Source organism: Vicugna pacos, chromosome 3 (assembly GCF_048564905.1).
Source record: "Vicugna pacos chromosome 3, VicPac4, whole genome shotgun sequence".
Taxonomy (NCBI): Eukaryota; Metazoa; Chordata; class Mammalia; order Artiodactyla; family Camelidae; genus Vicugna; species Vicugna pacos.
The window spans coordinates 70,794,740-70,815,088 of NC_132989.1; the positions used below are offsets into that span (position 1 = coordinate 70,794,740).

Consider the following 20,349-nt stretch of genomic DNA (forward strand, 5'->3'; position numbering starts at 1 on the left):
GTATATAAAAGGAGATAAAAGTAGACTAACACTTTTAACTATAAACATTAACATTACAATACACTGTGAACATTACAGATCACACACATATATACATTCAGATGGCAGGTTTTATTAAATAGCCTAGAGAAGAGGCCAAGATTTACGGAGTTGGTCTTTGTTTATTGTAGTTGGGTTGTTGAGGGTTTGTTTGTTTTTTTGGTGGGTTTTTTTTTTTTTTGGTAATATAAAGGAGCTGGAAAACACTCAGGGAACAGTCCCAACATTGGGGGATTAAGTCAAAATTGGAATGATCTGAAATCAGCAATAGACCATCTTCAAAAAGAAAGGACTCTAAGAGAGGTTTGACGGATGTGTCGTTGAGTGGTTTCCCTAGCATCTGCCAGGGACTTTTCAGAATATTACCAAGTCCAATCAAAGACCAGGGAGTATCTTCCTGGGAGATACACATATTCATTCTATCGCTTGCACCACTCCCTTTCTACCCCTACTCTTGTTCCAATCTAAGTAACTTCAACATCCATGTAGACGGTTAACCCAGTAGCTTGGTCTCTCAGTTCCCTGACCCCCCTCACCTCCAATAGTCTTTTCCTCACCTGACCTTAGCCATCTGATTTCAGGGTCATGCTCTTGACATGACCACCCTCAAACACTGCACTACTCCTGACATCGTCAGGAATCCCGTTCTCTGGTCATCACCTCATCCATTCAGCTCACCTGCTCTAGTTTTCCCAGCCCGGAAATTCTGTGACCTCATCAAGTCCTCCACTTCCATCTTCTCACATCTTTTCATATTATCCACCCCTTAGGCCCTTAACTTCCCTCCGCACCCAGTTTAGATCCTATGGTCCATCTGTGAACTCACTTCCATGCAAACACATTTACCTCCCTCACATTCTCTTCTCTCATCAGACTAGTTGACAGGATCCAGTTCTGAGATTAAACCCAACTGCTGTCTGCTCCATTTCTGCACCTGAACAGCTAAATGGTACTGGAGAAAAACACACAACCATGCAGTGGCAGACAGTGCTAGTGCTCATCAACATCGGATGCTCCCCTCCTATCTGAACTCATGGATAAGTGCACACCCAAGCCTGCATGCAGTCAGGTGAGGTAGCAGGAGTGACGGTGTGTCACCTCAGGCTGCGTCAGTGCAAAGCCCCTGTATGTCATGGTCCAGGTCTCTCTTCCCCTGTCTTGTCAATCCTGAAAGCTATATATTTATTTTTGTTTGTTTGTTCTTTTTTCTCTCTTTTCTTTTCTTTTTGTTTTTTTTCTTTTTTGTTTTTTAAATTAAAAAAACTTTTAAAAAATTTTTTTCAAAGCTGTATATTTAAATGCAGGGGTGTTCTAGCTGAATTGTATCCCCTTAAAATTCATGTTGAAATTCTAACCCCCAGTACCTCAAAATGCGACTATACTTGGTGATAAGTTCTTTAAAGAGGTAATTAAAATTAGATCATTTGGATGAGCCCTTACTCAATATGGCTGGAGTCCTATAAAAGAGGAATACATGGCTACAGACATGATAGAAGGAAGACCATGTGAAGATGCAGGGAGGAGATGGCCAGCTATAAGTCAGAGAGTGAGACCTCAGAAGAAACCAGCTCTGCCAGCACCTTGACCTCACACTTCATCAAGAACCGTGAGATAAATTGTTGATGTGTAAGCCACCCAGTTTGCGGCACCATGTCATGGCAGCCATAGCAAACTAATACAAGAGGTAGCAAGATGGCAGAACCTCCATCAGTTTGGTATTGGGAGACAGTTCTCCATGGGTCTCTTACACTTCTGCACATCTTACAAGCAGCAGCACTGGCTGCCTTTGCTCTGGACCATCTTTTCCAGGATGTTTATATAGCGAACTGTACTGGAAAAGAGAGCTAATGTCTTCCTCTGGAGCAAGAGGCAGGTTTGCCTACATCCTTGAAAAACAATGAGAGTAAGGCAAGCTTACTGCCCACTACAAGTGACTGGGGTTCCCCAAATGAAAGATTCTTCCTTGACACAACCCACTGCATGTGCAGGTTAGCACTTGGTGCTCTCGGCATCTCCCTGTGGGAACCGGGGTGTGGAGAACCGACACAAATACTGACACTCTGGCTACTGCTCCTACTGTAAATAATAAAATCTTACTACCTTTAGTACCTGATCCAGAAGTATCTTCTGCTAGCCTCTATGATACCAGGGTAGGCTAACTCATTAGCTTGCAAGTAGAGTAAAATCTTGGCCCCTCTACAGACCTTGACACATGGGTTCCTGAGAGTCTCAGTAGAGTAGAGACCCTCATATTGCACACATGTATGAGCAAGAAGTAGTTCGTTATTATATTGAGTCACTCAGATTGAGGGGTTATTTATTGCTGCAGGAAAAGCTAGTCTATCCTCACTGATACACATACTAACATGCTACACATAAATAACATGCTCCTAAATTCTTACCCACTAATCTCAAGTAGGATCTCAGCACAGCAATCCTACTACATTTCCCCAGTATTTCATTCTCCAAAATTTCATGCTTTTTCTTTCTCTTCAAATGTCCTTATCTACTAATTTACCTTATTTAGTGTCCACCATTACCATCATCTGCTTCACAAATGATAATATTACGTAGGGAAAATAAAAGCAATCAGATAGGAATTCCCACATCTTCCCACCACTAAGTCAACCAACCACCTATCGACATTTATACCCACACTCTTTGCTTGTATTACTGTTACAATGATGAAGCATTCTTGTGCCTGCCCAAGGTCAACCCCTCCACTTGGGCTCTGAATCCCATCCCTTCTCAGCTTTTAAATTGTTTCATATATCAATCTCCTGGAAATTATCCCCTTTCTTCTCTGCATCATTTACTCTCTCTCCAGTGGAACACTTTCCTCAACATATACAGAGATGCTATAATACCTCCAGTGCCTCCAGTGTAAAAAAAAAATCCCTTCACATTCCTTTCCCACTGCCACTTCATTTCTCAGTCTCCCATTACCCCCAAACTTCTTAGAAGTGTTCTATAATGATGTCTCTACGTACTCAATCTCCTCATCTCATATCAACCCATGCAAATCAGACATCACTCCCATCACTCCACTGAAACTGCTCTTAACAGGGTCGCTCCATCTTGCTAAAATCCAGTCATCACTTCTCTGTCCTGTATGCAGAACTCTTGGCAGATTGGACACAGGACCACACCCTCCTTGTAGCAGTTCTTCTCTAGGCTTCTGTGAGACCATCTGTTCCTTTCCGGTTCCTTTCACTGGTTCTTCCTCCTCTGCTTGATCTCCAAATGTCAAAGCACCCTAGGATTTTTATAAAACTAACAACCTGATGGAATAGATATTACTGCCCCCATCTTACAGATGAGGAAACTGAGACTTAGAAAGCTAAGTCACTTGAGCATGCCTTAAAGATAATAAATGACAGAACTCTCCTAGGCAGCCTGAATTGAACCCCCAAGCTTCCAGTCACTGCACGTGTCCAGGGTGTCAGCATGAGAATGTAGTGCTGAAGGAGAGATCCAAACTACCCACTTGCCATATGCTTTAGCGAATGCATTCTGCCAGTTAGGCCGGACTTCTCCCAGCTCCCCACCTTGGTTCCTACACAGCCCTGACCCTAGCTCCTTGCCCCTATGTGTGAATCTAGTGGAAGGGAAGTTCTAGTTCCAGGTCCTTCTTCCTCTTTGGTATATCCCAGGGCAAATCAAGACCTCACTATGCCCTGAAATGTGACACAAAGATTCTATTCTGTCCCTGAAGTTGAATATCTTGCCACTTTTCTACCATATCTATAAAGAAAATTAATTTTAAGGATGTTTCTAAGACAATTGGGAAGCACCATAAAAGACTCTTGAACCACTAAATCAATGGTTCATAGCTCTGGCTTCACAATGAAATCAACTGGGTTCCTTTAAAGTAAAAAATCCACATTAGGTTCTTCAACCCAAGCTAATTACATCAGAATCTTTAGGGACTCAAAATGTTCACTGACTTGCCCACAACTTACTAATCAGGTAACCCTGTAACAATTCTGAATTTTAGTATCCTAACCTGTGAAATGGAGATTATAAAACCTATCTTCAGTGGTGTGAAAAAGCCAGCTTTTACAGGCTTGTAGAACCTACTTTGTGTATCTCTTCCCCACTTTGTGTTCAGTGACATCACACTGTAGTTTGAAATCAGTCATGGTGGAAGTATTACACAAAGGAAAGTGGAAAATACTACAAATCAGAACTTTCTCCCCGAGAGAGCTGGTAGTTAAACATTTATCAACACACCACTGACCACCTGCCTGCTAGTAACTGACAGAGTTGAGAAAATGACCCAGAAAAAAAATCATAAACATATAAATTGACTAAATAGTATTTAGAGGAGTACTTTACTATATATGTATTAAAAATTATAATGGATGAGATCAAGGAAAGGTTAAATGTTCAATCAAAAACAGCAGGTTACAGAGAGCTGTATCATTCACTTAAACTTTTAGGGGTCAAGCATGCTAATGCCTTCAGTAGCTAAGCAAGTATGACAAAAAGGGTCAGAACATGAGGGGACCATGCTGAGCTAGAAAAACAAATCGAGGCTCTTCTTTCATTTCATTCTGATGGTACCACTGTAACAGGGAGAACAAATCTGACTCCATACTGGATCTGTGTCTTTTACTTTAACCTTTGTATTCTGTTGCTTTTGCTACAAGTTAAGGATGTTGCCTGTAGCCTGAAATATACATGATACCCCATTCTCAAGGCTTTAACCTTTAAAGGTATAACACTTACCCCTTTGAGATAAAAAGTTGTAGAACAAAGAATAACGTTTGTCTTAGGGGAGGTTTATGGGAACGTGGTGAACTGACCTATGTGGACAGCTGCAAGAACAAAGGATTCTGATACCAAGAAGTCTGCAACAACTAACCACACCTCCTCCACTTTTAGTATAAAAGAAGCCTGAATTCTGACTTGGGTCAGATGGTTCTTTGGGACACTAGCCCATCATTTTCTCTGACTGCTGGCTTTCCAAATAAAGTCACTATTCCTTGCCCCAACAACTTGTCTCTCGATTTACTGGCCTGTTGTGCAGCGAGCAGTACGAGGTTGGACTCAGTAACACCACCTCTGAAAAACCATACCTGACCAGCCAATTCTCCTTTCCTCATCCTTCTCTACTCTGACGCCCTACTTCATTCTTTCTTCATATCATTAGTTGTTATCTAACATTACAACACATATATTTGTTCACTTGTTCACTGTCTGCTTCTGTCACTTGAACACACTATCTAAGCGGAAAGAAAAAATCCCAGGGCCCAGTGCTAGCAGGCATTCAATAAATTCTGTTAGATGGATGGATAGAAGGGTTGGGTAGCCTCTATCCACTTCCAGAAGAATACTGCCAAGAAGGAATGTAGGCCCAATATTAGCAGAACTTCCAATTTTTGAAGAAGAAGAAAAAAAATTGGGCAATGAATCAAAGAAGAAATCTCAAGAGAAATTATAAAATATTTTAACTGAATGAAAATAAAAACAAAATATATTAAAATGTGTGGGATGCGGCTAAAGCTTACAGCACTAAGTTATTAGAAAAGAAGAAAGGTCTCAAGTCAATATCTAAGCCCCTACCTTGAGAGAGTCAAAAATGAAGAGCAAGATAAACCTAAATCAAGCAGAGAGAAGAAAAATAACAAAGGTAAAAGCACTATTCAATGAAACTGAAAACAGAAAAACAATAGCGAAAATCAGTAAAAATAAAATCTGGTTCTTTGAAGACATCAATAAAATCAATAAACCTCTAGCAAGACTGAGTAAGACAAAAAAGAGAAAGGGCACAAATTACCAACATAAGGAATGAAAGAGAGCGTAGCACTATAGTCCTCACAGACATTAAAAGGATAATAAGAGAATTATTATGAACAACTCCATGCACAGAAATTCAACAACTTAGATGAAATGGAACAACCCTCAAAAAACACAAGTTGCCAAAAATATATAGATAACCTGAATAATCCTGTAACTATTAAAGAAATGGACTTTGTAGTCTAAAATATTCCAAAAAATAAGTCCCCATGCCCAGATAGTTTCACTAGTGAATTCTACCATACATTTAAAGGGTAACACCAAGTCTATACTCTCTCTTCCAGATAACAGCAGAGGAGGAAATATATCTTATAAGCCCAGCATTTCCTTGATTCTAAAACCAGATAAAGACATTACAAGAATAGAAAACTACAAACCAATATCCCTCAACAACAAAGACTGAAAACTCCTCAAACATTGTCAAATCAAATCCAGTCTTACATGAAAAGTATAATACACCATAACCACCTGGGGCTTATCCTGACAAAGCAAGACCACATCCATATCTGAAAGTCAATCAGTAATCTACCATATTAGTAGTCTAAAAAAGAAATCGTTTCAATTGATGCAAAAAAAGCATTTTAAAAATTCAACATCCATTCATGATCAAAAACAAAAACAAACAAAATCTTCTTAGCAAACTAGGAATGGAAGGGAATTTTCTAACCTGATAAAGAACAGCTACAAAAAACTGAGAGCTAACGTCATACTGAATCATAAAAATCTCAACGCTTCCTTTGCATATCAGGAATGGAGAGGCCAACTCTCACTCCTTTTTTAAAACATTGTGCTAGAAGTTCTAGTCAGTACAATAAAGCAGTAAAAGTAAAAGGATACATATTGGCAAGAAATCAAACTGTCTTTAGTTTACTTGCAGATAACTTGATTGTCTCCATATAAAATCCAAACGAATATACAAAGCAGCTTAGCAAAATTGCAGGATACACAATCAGCACATAAAAATCAACAGTGTTTCTACATACCAACACAACAAATGAAAACTAAAATTTAAAAAATAATACTAATAGATTTTAAATTATAATAATTACAACAGATCCAAAAGATAAAAATACTTAAGTATACTTACAAAAACTACCGAGCCAAAGTTGTAGTTTCCCTATACCAAAAAAATACAAAATGCTGATGAAAGAAATCAAGGGATATCTAAATAAATGAAAAGATATATTATGTCTATGATTAGAAGACTTAACATAGTAAAAACATCAGTTCTCCCATGACTGATTGATCGATCTATCGATCGATCTACCTATCTATCTATCTATCTATAATGCAATTCAACCAAATGCCAGAAGATATTTTGTAGCTACAGATAAGTTGATTCTAAAATGTATATAGAGAAGCAAAAAAAAAAAAAACAAACCAAAAACAAACAAACAAAAAACCCCACTAGAATAGCCAAAACAACTTAAAAAAAGAATAAAGTTGAAGGAGTCACAGTACATAATTTTATCATAAATCTACAATAACCAATGGTATTGGCAAAGAGATGGACACATAGATCAACGGAATAACATAAATAATAAATAATAATAACCGATTGTGAGAAATAAACCTTCACAAATATAACCATTGATTTTCAACAAAAGTTTGAACGTCTTGACAATAGAGAAAGGATGATTATTTCAACAAAGGGTATTTGAACAACTGGACAGCCAAATGAAAAAATAGGAACTTTGAGATAAACTTTGCACTTTACACAAAAATTCACTCAAAAATAAGTCATAGATGTAAATGTAAAACATAAAACCGTAAAACTTTTTACAAGAAAACACAGGAGAAAAGCTTCATAAACTGGGATTAGGAAAAGAGTTCTGTCTTACATATGACACCAACAGCATGACCATAAAAGAAAACAAAGATAAATTGGACCTCATCCAAACTTAAAACTTCCTTCCATGAAAAGCACTATTAAGAGACTCAAAAGACAAGCTACAGACTGGGGGGATATATTTGCAAATTACACATCTGACAAATGAACTATATTCAAAATATATAAGGTATTCTCAGAATTCAAGAGTAAGAAAACAAAACCCAATGAAAAAAATAGGGAAAAGACTTCAAGGGAACAAAGACAAAACAAAAAGGATGTACAGATGGCAAATAAGCAATGAAAACATGTTCACCATCATTAGCCATTAGGGAAATGTAAATTAAAACCACGAGGAGATACCAATACACACCTACTAGAAAGGCTAAAATTTAAAAATACTGACAATATCAAATTTAAGCTTCTTTCTTAGGGCATCAAGGCCATGTGTGAACTGGTTCCATGTACACCCCTACCTCATTTGGTCTCCCTGTCACTCCTAATATCCAACTAGTCTGATCTTCCTCCTCTTTCAAGAACACATCAATTTCATTCCTGCCTTGCATTTGCTGTTACTCTTGCTTAAAATGCTCTCCCCTCTGAACTTCCCATGGTTGGTTCCTTCCTATCATTCAGATATTTGTTCAAATGTCCTGTCTGCCTTGACCACCAAATCTGAAGTCCCCCTGTGTCCTTGTCCCAGTCTCGTCACCCTATTCCATGACCTCCACAGCACTTAACCACTACCTTAAAATATCTTATTCATTTATTTGCTGACTGATCTCATCATGTATCAACCCTCCACCAGAACCAGAATCTGAGCTCCACTAGAATAGGGGCTGTCATGCTCTCTCTGCATCCTCAAATCTAGACTATGTCTAGTAAGTAGTAAGCACTTGAAAATATTTCTAGAACGATGGATGGATCATGGACAAAATAACTGAACATTATATTAAGACGTTTTTGCTGTTCTGCCCTCTAGGCTGGTCTTCAGGAAATGAGGGTACTTCCCACTTGGATGGTGTGCCCCTTAAGAGACTTGACGTCATTCTCAACTTTGAGGGCTCTTCAACAGAGTGCCTCATGTTATGTTATAAATTATTCCCAGGGCATAGATGATCCACTCCGTGCTTTAAAGGCTTAAGTACAGAAAGATTAAGAGACGTATTTAAAGTCACACAGTAAACAGTGCATGAGTCAGGACATAGGAGATAACAGCACTTGCAACTCTTTCCTTATTTGTAAAGGGCTTAATCATTTTTTGAAAAATCCTCTTCCTTCATCTGAGAGTTAACACTTTCCTTCCACCCACAGCGCAGAGTTCACCTGGAAAAACATCCCGAGAGTGTGTGCCAGACGTGGGTGGGGGTGGATCCTGAAGCTGACACCCAGCCCACGGCGGGCGCAGGGCTGGAAGGGGGCCCTGAGGGCCCTTCCCGCGGCGGCCCGAGCGCCGCACGGGCACCTGCTAAGCCAGTCCGTCCCCCGCCCGCCCCCCACCCCGCGCCCAGCACCGCCACCGCCACCGCCACCGCCGGAGTTCCCGCGCCGCGTCCCGGGACTCACGGAACTCGTGTCCGGCTGCTGCCGCCTCCTCGTCCTCCGGCGGCCCCTCCTGCTTCGGAGTCCGGGATAGGCCCCTCAGGTCCTCCCGCAGCCCCTTGGCGGCCGCCGCCTCCCCGCAGCCCTGCGTCCCGGGGCGCGCGGGGCGGGCTCCATGGCCAGCCCCGAGGCCCGCGCTGCGCGGGCCGGCGCCGCTTAGACCCGCGGCTGGAGGCGGGCGGGCCGGCCCGGGCGGGAAGGCGGCGTCGGGCCGCTCGGCTCTCCGCTGCCCGCGCTTCTGCGGGCCGCCTGCCCCCGGGGCTCCGGCCTCCCCGGGTCCCGCCGCCCGGGCGGGGCCGCCCTGAGGTGTGGCGCGCGCCGTGGGGTGGTCACCTGAGGTGAAAGCTCGGAGAAAACGCCCGGCGCACACGTAAGCCGTTCTTCAGACGATTTTGAGAAGTGTCAGGGTTGGCTTTATAACCAACACTGCTGCAACTTCAGTATTGAATCCTTTCTAAGTGGGCTTATTCTAGAATTTTCTTTCGAATGAAGTTAAGACTCAGTTGCTTCTCTGAGGATGGAAAACCTTGGTATCCCATTCTAATGCAGTGGTAATCTACTGGACTCCCCACCGGATATTGTTTTTTTTCTTAGTGTTTTATAAAATAAAGAATTCATGAAACAGCAATCTATTTTGGGCAATAGGGTGCCTGGCTCAAATTCTGATAATATGGAAGAAAAATAGAATATTGAAGGGCAACCAGGATATCTCCCCTGAATCCCTAGCACCTAAGCACAGCTAAGCACAGTGTTTAATGGATTACAAGAAAGAAAGAAACAGAGAGAGAGAGAGGAAAGGAAGAAAGGAAGGAAAACCACGGCACATTTCATTCCTGGGGATGGGTTCAGAAGTTAAATTGGAAGTTTAGCATGTAATAGGAGTGGGAAAAAAATGAGCCCTTAAATTAAAACAGAACTAGATTTGACCCCAGAACTGACCCATCTTTTTGGTACACAGACACAGACACAGACACACACAGACACACACACACACACACGGATATGAGTGATGATGTTAGGAAAGCACTGTCTACAAAAATGCACAAAATGATTTAGAGAAGAGAAAGAAAATGATGAAAGCTGAGAAATGGGTCGGAAGCCCAGAGAGATTAGGCACCTGATGAGGACTTGACAAAAAGGAATGGAAAAAAGTGGATGTTTTCAAGAGGCCCTCCAAGGGTAGACAGAATTCAGTAACAGATACGGGTTTGGCAGAGGTTTTGTGTGTGTGTGTGTGAGCGTGCACACAGTATGTATATATGCTCATATATAATGTAGGTATATGTATGCATATGCATATGTAGGTATGTATGAGTTTGAAGTCATAAATTTAAGAGACTGAGATTAGAAGGAAAGGGTGAAAACTATTTGCCTGTGAATTATGTTCTGTCTCCCTGAGCCTTCTGTAGACAAGTTAGAAAATACAACTGTTATAAATTACCTCACACTTATAAGGAGAACAGTTCAATATTATGGTTTGCTCTATAAATGGAATCATGTATTTAATACTCACCTAATATCATTGGAGTTTTTCTTGAACAGCTGTTAACCGAATTATGTATTACAGAGCAAAAGTGATTACCCCTTAGTGATACAACAAAAGTACAGTTTTTGCTCCAGGGGAATAAACACCGCCTCTCTGTGAAGTTCACTAAAACCCTACCAGCACTAGGTATGCTCAAATATATTACTGTTTTTCAAAATAGAACATTCCTTAAAAAAAGAAAAAAATCAGCACCGAGCACCAGGTATGGTCTTCAAAACAGAGTATCTCCTCAAGTTAATAGTCATATTATAAGCATTTTTCCAAATACTTCCAAGCTACCCCCCAAAAACATAGTAATAAAATAGTTATAAAGCAAGCCATTGACCAATAATTGAAAAGAAATGCAATTCCCTCTTTCTGGAATGCCCGTTCCTTAGGTCCCAGCTTAAGTGTGGCCATCTATGTCAGCCGCCTCCCTGACTTCCCAAGGAAAAATAGTAAGATAGTAATAGGCATCAGTCTTCGGACACATGTTATTTATTTATTTATGGGCCAACATATGATATATATCCACAAACGACAATTAGCACCTCTGAGTGCTAGGCTTTATACTTCATATTTAGAAATCAGAGGTCAGTGGAAGACAGTCCAGGATCTCTAGCAGCCTGCGACTAGTAGGGAGAGACAACAGTGAAGTCACAGCTAAGAATGTTTGTGTCTTCATAGAGAATCAGGAGCGAAGGAGTGACTAATGAATTTTCCCAGAGGGCAGGGAACCTTTCCTGAAGACGGACAGCCCTTGGGCTGCATTGAAAGATGAGTAGTTGTGTGTGGTGGGAGAGAGCAAAGGGGCATTCAGAAAGCACATTCTGGGCAGAGGGAGCAACTGAGCATGAACTGGAAGGGAGAAATGGCTTGATTTATTCAAGGAGCTACAAGCTATGCAGTGTGACTTGATTGGCCTTAAATGCCATACATCATGGACTGTGATTTGCAAGAGCTAGCTTGTAGTGACACTGTTTATGGCTAACCTGCAAAAATGCACTAAGTGATTTAGAGCAGGAAAAGCTGAAAAATCAGTTGGAAGGTCAGAGCTTAGGCATCATTTATTAAACAGTGAATACTTTTTGTACTGAGTTGTCTAAAACGTCTATACCCATGCCAGTACTGCTCTTAGTGTACTGTTTTATGATAAATCTTGCCTGTCTTTCCACCATGTTATATTCTTGGGCCTTCACTCATCCATATAAAATTTAGGATCTACTTACTAACTTCCAAGAAAAACCATGTGAAGTTTTGTTTTGAATTTTATTGAACTTATAGAATAATTGGGGGGAAATAGTTATCTTTAAGAGTTATTTCTCCCATTCATGAATACGATTACTTTTTTATCAATATCAATGTCTTCTATTATTTTGCTGGAGATGCTGGCCAATTCAATAAATAAAAGAAATAAGATGAATAAAAACTGGACACAAAGAAATAAAACTATTGTCAGATGAAGTGTTTGTCTACATTTTTGAAATCTACATTTAATAAAGGAGTTCAACAAGGTTGTGGCTATAAGATCAATGTACAAAATCAGTAGCATTCCTGTACAACAGTAATAACTAATTAGAAAATGTAATAAAAATAATCTCTTTCATGAGAACAATCTATCAGAGAACTAAAGGGGCAAGGGAGGGTGACCTGTCAAAATATGTGCAAGAACTTGGGGAGAGAAATGTGCTTTTTCTCTGTGGAAGCTAGAAGTATGCAGAGATGAAGGAAAATACCACCTTGGTAAGGAAAACAGTTCTGCCACTTTTTTCTTTGCCTTTTGTGATATATGTCACGTATGAAAAAGAGTGTTTTAAAATAGATACACACAGTTTAAATATATTTTTTAAGTAAACACACATTCAGTCACCACCCAAGACAAGAAATAGAATATTGTCAGCATCCCAGCAGCTCCATGTACCATTCCTCAAACACATTCCCTTATCTCCCCACAGAGGAAGCCATTATTCTAACTTTCGGGACAATAATATATTTGTGGTTCTTTATAATTTGACCTCTTATGAATACACCCCTAGAGCAATATAAACTGTTTGAACTTTGTATAAATGGAACCATGCTGATGGCATCCTTCTCTGATTTGCTTCTTTTGCTCCACATTATGTTTGTGCTATTCATCCACCTTCTGATTAGCTATTTCCTGCATTTTCACCCGTGTGTAGAATCCTATTGTTTGAATACACGTGAGTATACAATGGTAGAATTCAACCTTCTACTAGTGCTGAATATTTGGTTTATTTCCCTTTTTCAGCTATTACAGTGCTGCTATGAGTATTCTTGTACATGCTTCCTAAGAAACATGTTCAATAGTTTCCCTAAGACACTGTTACCAGTTTTGGTTCTGGCATAAAAAAAATTATATTTTGAGATGAGTTTTAAGCAAGGAACCATTTGTGTGGGAAGGGTGTGGGGAAACCTCACAGGATAGGGCAGCACCTCAGGGCTAATAAGAGCAAGGCTCTGTTGCCACCCTGGGGGTGAAGAGGTGAGGGCAGGAAGGGACTATGAGAACCTGGAGAGAGAGAAGGATGCAGTATGAAGAAGTTGTTGACCTTTGGTCAAAGGACCTAACCAGCTTGAGATGATCCTTCAAAAAAGTATATAAGAGAATAAATACCAACTTCATCTTCTTTCCCCCCTGAAACCTGCAGTGGCTCCCCACTGCCATGGTGCTCACTGGACATAAAGCCGGGTGAAGGGCAAAGAGTAAATCTGGAGGCAAATGGAAGGTAACTAGCAAAGCTGTCTATTTAAGAGAGCAGCTGCTGCATTGTTGAGAATGTATATCGTCAGACTTACTAAAGCCTAAACTGTTTTCAAAGAGATTGTTTTCAAAGCAAGAGCTCACATTGCTTCACATCCTCACCAAAACTTAGTATCGTTGAATCCTTTCATTTTGGTGAATCAGCTAGAGGTGTTAAAATACTTCTTGGTGGTTTTATTTTTCATTTCCCTTTTACAAAAACGCTGAGAATGTTTGCATGTTTCTTGGCCATCTGATTTTCTTTTTATGTAAAGTGCCATTTAAAGACTTTTGTCCAAATTTCTATTATCTTTTTCTTACTGATTCATAGGAGTCACTTACATATTTTGGATTGTTTGTTTTCTGGACTCTAGTTTTTTGCCAATTATATGGTTGCAGATATGTTCTTCTAGGTGGTTACTTACATTCTGACCCTCTAAGTAGGAAGATTATAGGTGCTTTTTGCTGTATTTTTAAAAGCGCCCTCACACAAAATTATAGTAAAAAGAAAATTAGTTGGAGCATTAGATAAAACAGAAAAAGATGTGGAGAAAATTCTGGGCAAAGAAAATAAGAATAAAAGCAACAGAGGTGGGGCAACAATGGAAAAATAAGGAAACAACTTCTATTGGCCAAAAGATTAAACATTTAAAATTTCATTTTAAATTTTTATTAAACATTACTAAATGATAACATTCAATTAATGAAACATCTAAATGAAAATAATTTAGTATTTACTCTAATGTTGAAAACACAATAAAAATAAACTTGAAACAAGATAGAAAAAAATGAAATATGGTGCTATCCACTTTTCAATACACTAAATCAGTGTTTCATTGAACTTAATTTTGTACAGAATCTATAAAAGTAAATCATACAATCAAGAACCATAGCTCTACAAGTGGGTATTTGCCTTGGCATATAATAAATTAGGCATAAGACTGGCATGCTAATAAACATTAAGCCTAATTTTAAACAATCTAGTGATTTAAAGTCCAGTTACCACTTTCCAAAGGTTGTACAATATTCTAATTTAAGCTATTCCTAAAATATTATTTCTTTATAAATTTATGTAATGAGTTATAAAGTAAGAAGAAATACATGAGAACAAAAGATTTGGTTCCTTACAGCAGTAACAGAAAATGTTTCCATCTTCATGTTTCAATTAAATAATTGTTTTTTAATAAAAAGTCCTACTGATAGCACAGAAGTATTTGGCGTAACTGCTTAAGCTAACTACTGTTAAGCTGTCTTCTTTCATGAGTATTAAAAAAAACATGATAGAAATATAACTAAGATAAATGAGGTATTTTAATACACATTAATATTTTGAATTGTATATTTTTCTCTAGAAGGTTATAATAATAAAGTGAGTGTACAATTTATCCTTTTTTACAGACATGTGTAAAGTACAAATATAACTGCCAAGAAATGAAATACTGCCATTTAAAAGTCCCAGATAAGAAAATAATTACCTTGAATCTATGCTAAACTTTTAAAAAGTGAACCAAGTGCTTATTCATTAGATAAAGAAATTTTAAAGTAAAAAAATCAAGTGAATAACTATATTTTAAACAAAAATTCTTTTCACACAGAAAATATTATGACACTATTTTCCTGAAGGTAACAAAACCACTTATGCTAGTTCTGCTAAACTAATGTTCTTCAGAGAACTTATGATAAATATTAATTATGAATGCTCATGAGGTATCTGAAGATACTAGGAGCTAAAATATGAATATACAAAGCTGAAGAAGATACTAAGATCAAATATAGCAGCCCAGTGCCGACAAAGTAGTTAAGTGCTGAAAAATTCTTACGCTAAAATAGGTTTGTTAGAACCTGAGACCCCTTATAAATATGTTTTTATATTCACTATAAAATATAATGAAGAAAGAAATCACTTCCTGATCCCATTCCTAACTTCTCATTTTAAAATTATCTCTAAGAGGACTGATTTCCGATTGAAGTATCAAACAAGTGAAATTCTCATGGTTATCAAACAAATACACAGAAGTAGATTAGTTTATATTCCAAATTCATATGAAGGAAATGTCATTTGGGGAGGGATTATTGCACTTGCCTTTCACTAAATGAATCTGTAAACTTGAAATGAGGAAGAATACATTCATTGATAATGAAATAACAAGTTTCAATCAAAAATTAATCATAGAATGTTCAACATTCATTTGAAAAATACATCAAGGGTGTGTCTGGGATTGTTTGGTTTTGTTTTCTTTGATGCCGAGTACTTTGTCATCAGTCCTGGCCTGGAATAACAAAGAACATGCAATTAAAATGCAGGAAGAGATTTAAGAAATTGTTTTTGCAAAGAATTGATTTTAAGACTTTTACTTGATGATTTATAAAAGCAAATTTTAACATTTCCTTAAAGTTAGGCATCAAAACATAACAATTTTATTTTAAATGGAGGTATGGGGGATTGAGCCCAGATCTCGAGCATGCTAAGCAAGCGCTCTACCAAGGAGCTCTTACTCACTCTCCCCAGATATAACAATTTAATAGTCAGCTTTATTAAGACTCAAATTAGCCATACCTTTTTGTTTTTGTTCCAATCTTCTGTAGTTTTCCTGAGTTACCTTTAGAGGGAAGAAAAGTCAAGAAATTCTACAATGAATAACATGGAATAATTTAAAAACTTTATGAAAATTCAAAGAGTTAAAGCTGACTGACTAAAGATAATAAAAACTTCCTTAGTACTACATAGTTCTAAATTATACATATCAGAAACTAATTTATAGCATTAATTTCTTTGTAATTTACTTGTTTCATTACTATTATACTTAATTTTGAAGTTCAGTTAGAGTCAGAACTACCAAAAAACAAGTTAAAGAGACTTTCTGGCTATATAATTATATTTAATTTACCACTATGTCTTGGCAAATGTTCTCAGAAGGAATTGCTTTTTGATTAGGTCATTCAGCTCCCCAAAGCCTCGAGTTCATTCTGTGCAAAATCAAGCCCAAACCAAAGTTTTCCCAAAATTTAAAATTTAATCACTTCAGTTAATTCTAATCCATGGTAAGGTAACTAACATTTTTAAATGGCAGCATACACAAACTATCCCTTTAATGGTATATGTTTCAGACCATTTAACACCAATCTCAATTTTAATAAAACATTCTTAGAAAATTAAGTTCTTTAAAATGACTACAAACTCACCAGTACTTTTGGTGCTTTCTTTGGGTTGATTAACTGGATTAATCTTATCCTTTCTCAGTTCCTGGATAATGCCTTTATTTAAGCAAACATCCACATGCACATTGAACAAGGTAAGATTTGATGTCTTTTGTTCTAGATTACAAACAGGACAAACTAGAGCTTGGTCACTGGTCACTTCACATAAGTAAGGTTGGGAGGATTCTTGCCTTCTTAATGACCCGACATCTTCATTTTCCAATGAAACAGTACAAGAAGAATTCTGAGCACAGTATTCAATATTAAACGATTTGCTTGGAAGATTAGAACCTTCCTCTTTGCTGTGCTTATTACTTTCAGCATCTACATCTTCTGTTTTAGGTGAGTTACTGATGGTCTCTACCAACTCTACAGATTCTACTGGGGTGACCTCTATATTCCTCTGATGGGTTTCATAATCCTGCTTCTCACAGAGTGAAACAGAATCATGTACAGTTTCTATCTTGTTCACTTCTGTAGAGGAAGCATGTGAACATGAGGACATTTTAGAGTTTCCACTGACTGAAGGTCCATCAAGACATGCATCTACATGTTTATTAAAGGCTTCCAGACTGACGCTTCCTTGCTCCTTAAAGCAAACAGGACAGGTAAATATCTGACAGTTATCTGAATTCTCCAGTGTTTCTAAATTCTTACTCATCTTCTTCTTTAAAACTTGGAATGATTGTGATGTCTGTAAACTCTGTTTATCTACAGTTTCAAATTTAAATGTGTCTTGGTGGCTCCATTTCCTTTCAGATCGCTTTTTATCAAAGAAACTCTTCTTATGAGACATTTCTAGAGGTTTTAGAAACTGATCTTTGTCAGTTTTCTCTAGTATACACCCAGTGGCTGATAGGGCTTGGTTTCCAGGCTGTAAGAAGCCAATAATGCTCCTTTGTTGGTGTTTTTTGTCTTCTTCATTGGGAAAACTAGATAGCCGCACACCTAAATTAAACCAACCACAATTAATTCATTTCAAATTCAAGAAAACCAACTTATTCATAAAGCATAAAGTTATTTTGCAGAATACTACTGTGACAAACATGCAAAAGGCTGTTCAGTGAAAAATAACAAGCAACACTGTATATTTTCTCAATTAAAGGATGTTTTTCAAAGGTGATATTATGAATAGAAATTTAGTATCCTTTATAAAGCTACGTATATAGAAATTAAGTATCCTTTATAAAGCTACGTATACTAAATAGTAAGTATCTACTAGAGTTAGCACAAGCATATGTTTTTCTGTTAATATCTGACACATGATATCATTAAATACCAAATAACTAATTGGAGTCAATTATATAGACTCTTCAGCTCCTTTTTTTTTTAAAAATAGGCTTTATTTTTTGTAGCAATTTTCACTTTCTCAGCAAAATTGAGTAGAAAGTACAGAGAGTTCCCATATATACCTGCTCCCACACATACAAAGCCTTCTCCACTACCAACATCCTGTACCAGAGTCATACATTTGTTACAACTAGGGACTCTACATTGACACATTATTACCCAAAGTCCATAGTTTATATTAGGGTTCACTTTCAATGTTGTACACTCTATGGGTTTTGACAAGTGTCTAATGACGTGTATCCACCATTATAGTATTATACAGAATAGTTTCACTGCCCTAAAATTTCTGTGTGCTCTGCCTATTCCACACTCCCCAGTCCTTGACAACCAGTGATCTTTTTATTGTCTTCATAGTTTTATATTTTCCAGACTGTCATATGTTGGTAGCCTTTTCAGTAAGTAAGGCTACTTACTTACACAGTAAGTAGCCTTTTCAGATCAGCTTTTGCAGTTAATAACATACATTTTAGGTTCCTCCATGTCTTTTCATGGCTTGATAGCTCATTACTTTTACGTGCTGAATAATAATGTTTTCTGAATGTACCATAGTTTCCATTTACCTAATACTGAAGGACATCTTGGTTGCTTCCAAGTTTTGGCAATTATAAATAAAACTGTTATTAACATCCATTCTTCAGCTCTTCTAGTTATCATACTTATTCAGATTGATTTCAGTATGTGCTATCTTTCATATGTGAAAATATGGCTAATGACCTGGTCTTAGCAGGAAAGCTGGCATTTGGAGTGCTTACCCATAAACATTCTCTCACTCAGTTCACTTTGGAAACACTTTTTTTTTTTTTTTAACCATGTGATGGCTGGAGATGTGATTTTATAGTGAGTGCTACAATCTCTCAGCTGTACTTCTGAAATTCAAAGATCTCTGAAAATTATAAGCAACAAATGGTAATTTATGACTATATTTATGTGAGGCTATTTAGAGTCTTTACAACTCTGTGTGAATTCTTTTTGTGTTTGTTTTGCTACAGAAATAATAATGTGTTTGATCATGAAGTGCCGCCTCAGATCCCAAAGGAGGATTACATAATATACTCAACATGCCCTGAATTTGCTTTCTAAAGTGTGAAAAGTTTTAAATTTTGAAACATACCTAACCCCAGGGATTTCGGTAAGTAGTAAGGAAAAGAACAACTTTAACTTGCTTTTACTGGAATTAAACTAATGATCATGGCTTCACTTGTATCAGGTTCTAAGAATTAAGGAAAATGGCAGCAGCATAAATATAACTTCCTAAACAGGTTTAAGAAATAAAATGGAGGTGAGAATATTTCCAAAGCTGATTCTTTGGGGAAGTCTAGCAAATTTAAGGAAAACAGGAAGAAAAGTCATACCCATAAGTCTTAATCTCAATGGATGTGGAAAATCAGCATCAATTTCTGTTCTTAGCAATTCTTTAGCGATAGCAAATATTTCTTCTGCAGTAGAAACAACAGACGAAACTGTAGATGCACGAGTTTTTACTTCAAAATTCACATTCTTTAGCTTAATGGTAACAGTTCTGCCCTATAACAGAATACATTATTATATATGGCTCTTTAACTTCTAGAAAAAAGTTATTTTACAGGTTAGAAAAATACAAAAGGGTCTCTTATGTACATATAGTATGGAAGTACAATTATTTATAAAACAATGTAATGAAAATTCTCATAAAGAATAACTGGAATCCATAAATAATCTAAAAAAACCCATTTCAGCCAATAATTAATACCTCCTTACCCAAATGAATTTTACAAAAGACTTTTATATAAAGGGCAAAGTTAACTGATTCTTTTCCTTTTCACTGAATCTCTTCTTGAGGTTAATTCAGTACCTAAAAAGATAGGGGGAAAAAATCTTTCTGAAGGGACCTCATTGAAAAGGTTTTGTGGACAGCTCACACTTACTGTGTACCTATTATATACCAGATATTATGCTAAATTTACATGTTAGAACTCCTTTACAGTTATTGTTTAATGGGTATCAAGCTTTACTTTGGGATGATGAAAAAGTTTGGGCGATCAATAAAGTTGATGGTTAGTTGCACAATATGAATGTGCTTAATGCCACTAAAATGTATACTTAAAAATAGTTAAAATGGTAAATTTTGTTATGTATATTTTGCAATCTCCTGGAGGTTAGAGAGTGCGTTAGACTTACTGACTCAATTCCAAAGAACAGAGTTTGGAAAGGGAAAAAGAGTAAATTCACAGGGGAGAAGCCGAGCAAACACTACCTTAACCAAGT

At 37.5% G+C, this 20,349-nt stretch overlaps 2 protein-coding genes across 4 annotated transcripts in view; both read right to left on the reverse strand.

Annotated features, from left to right (window-relative positions):
• ANKDD1B (ankyrin repeat and death domain containing 1B) overlaps positions 1–13,498 on the reverse strand; it is a 59,863-nt gene extending 46,365 nt beyond the window's left edge. The window contains 3 exon segments of the mRNA XM_072951844.1: positions 9,236–9,651; positions 10,785–10,813; positions 13,436–13,498. Of these exon segments, the coding sequence (XP_072807945.1) occupies positions 9,236–9,651; positions 10,785–10,813; positions 13,436–13,498 (508 nt within the window).
• Positions 13,499–14,211: 713 nt separating this feature from the next.
• The window catches only part of POLK (DNA polymerase kappa), a 62,903-nt gene continuing 56,765 nt past the window's right edge, over positions 14,212–20,349 (reverse strand). For all 3 annotated transcript variants that reach the window (XM_006197587.4, XM_031674897.2, XM_072958509.1), the window contains 4 exons: positions 19,458–19,629; positions 16,741–17,703; positions 16,115–16,157; positions 14,212–15,827 (listed from right to left, as the gene is read on the reverse strand). In XM_006197587.4, the coding sequence (XP_006197649.2) occupies positions 15,743–15,827; positions 16,115–16,157; positions 16,741–17,703; positions 19,458–19,629 (1,263 nt within the window). In that variant the 3' untranslated portion in view covers positions 14,212–15,742. The remainder of the gene's footprint in view (positions 15,828–16,114; positions 16,158–16,740; positions 17,704–19,457; positions 19,630–20,349) is intronic.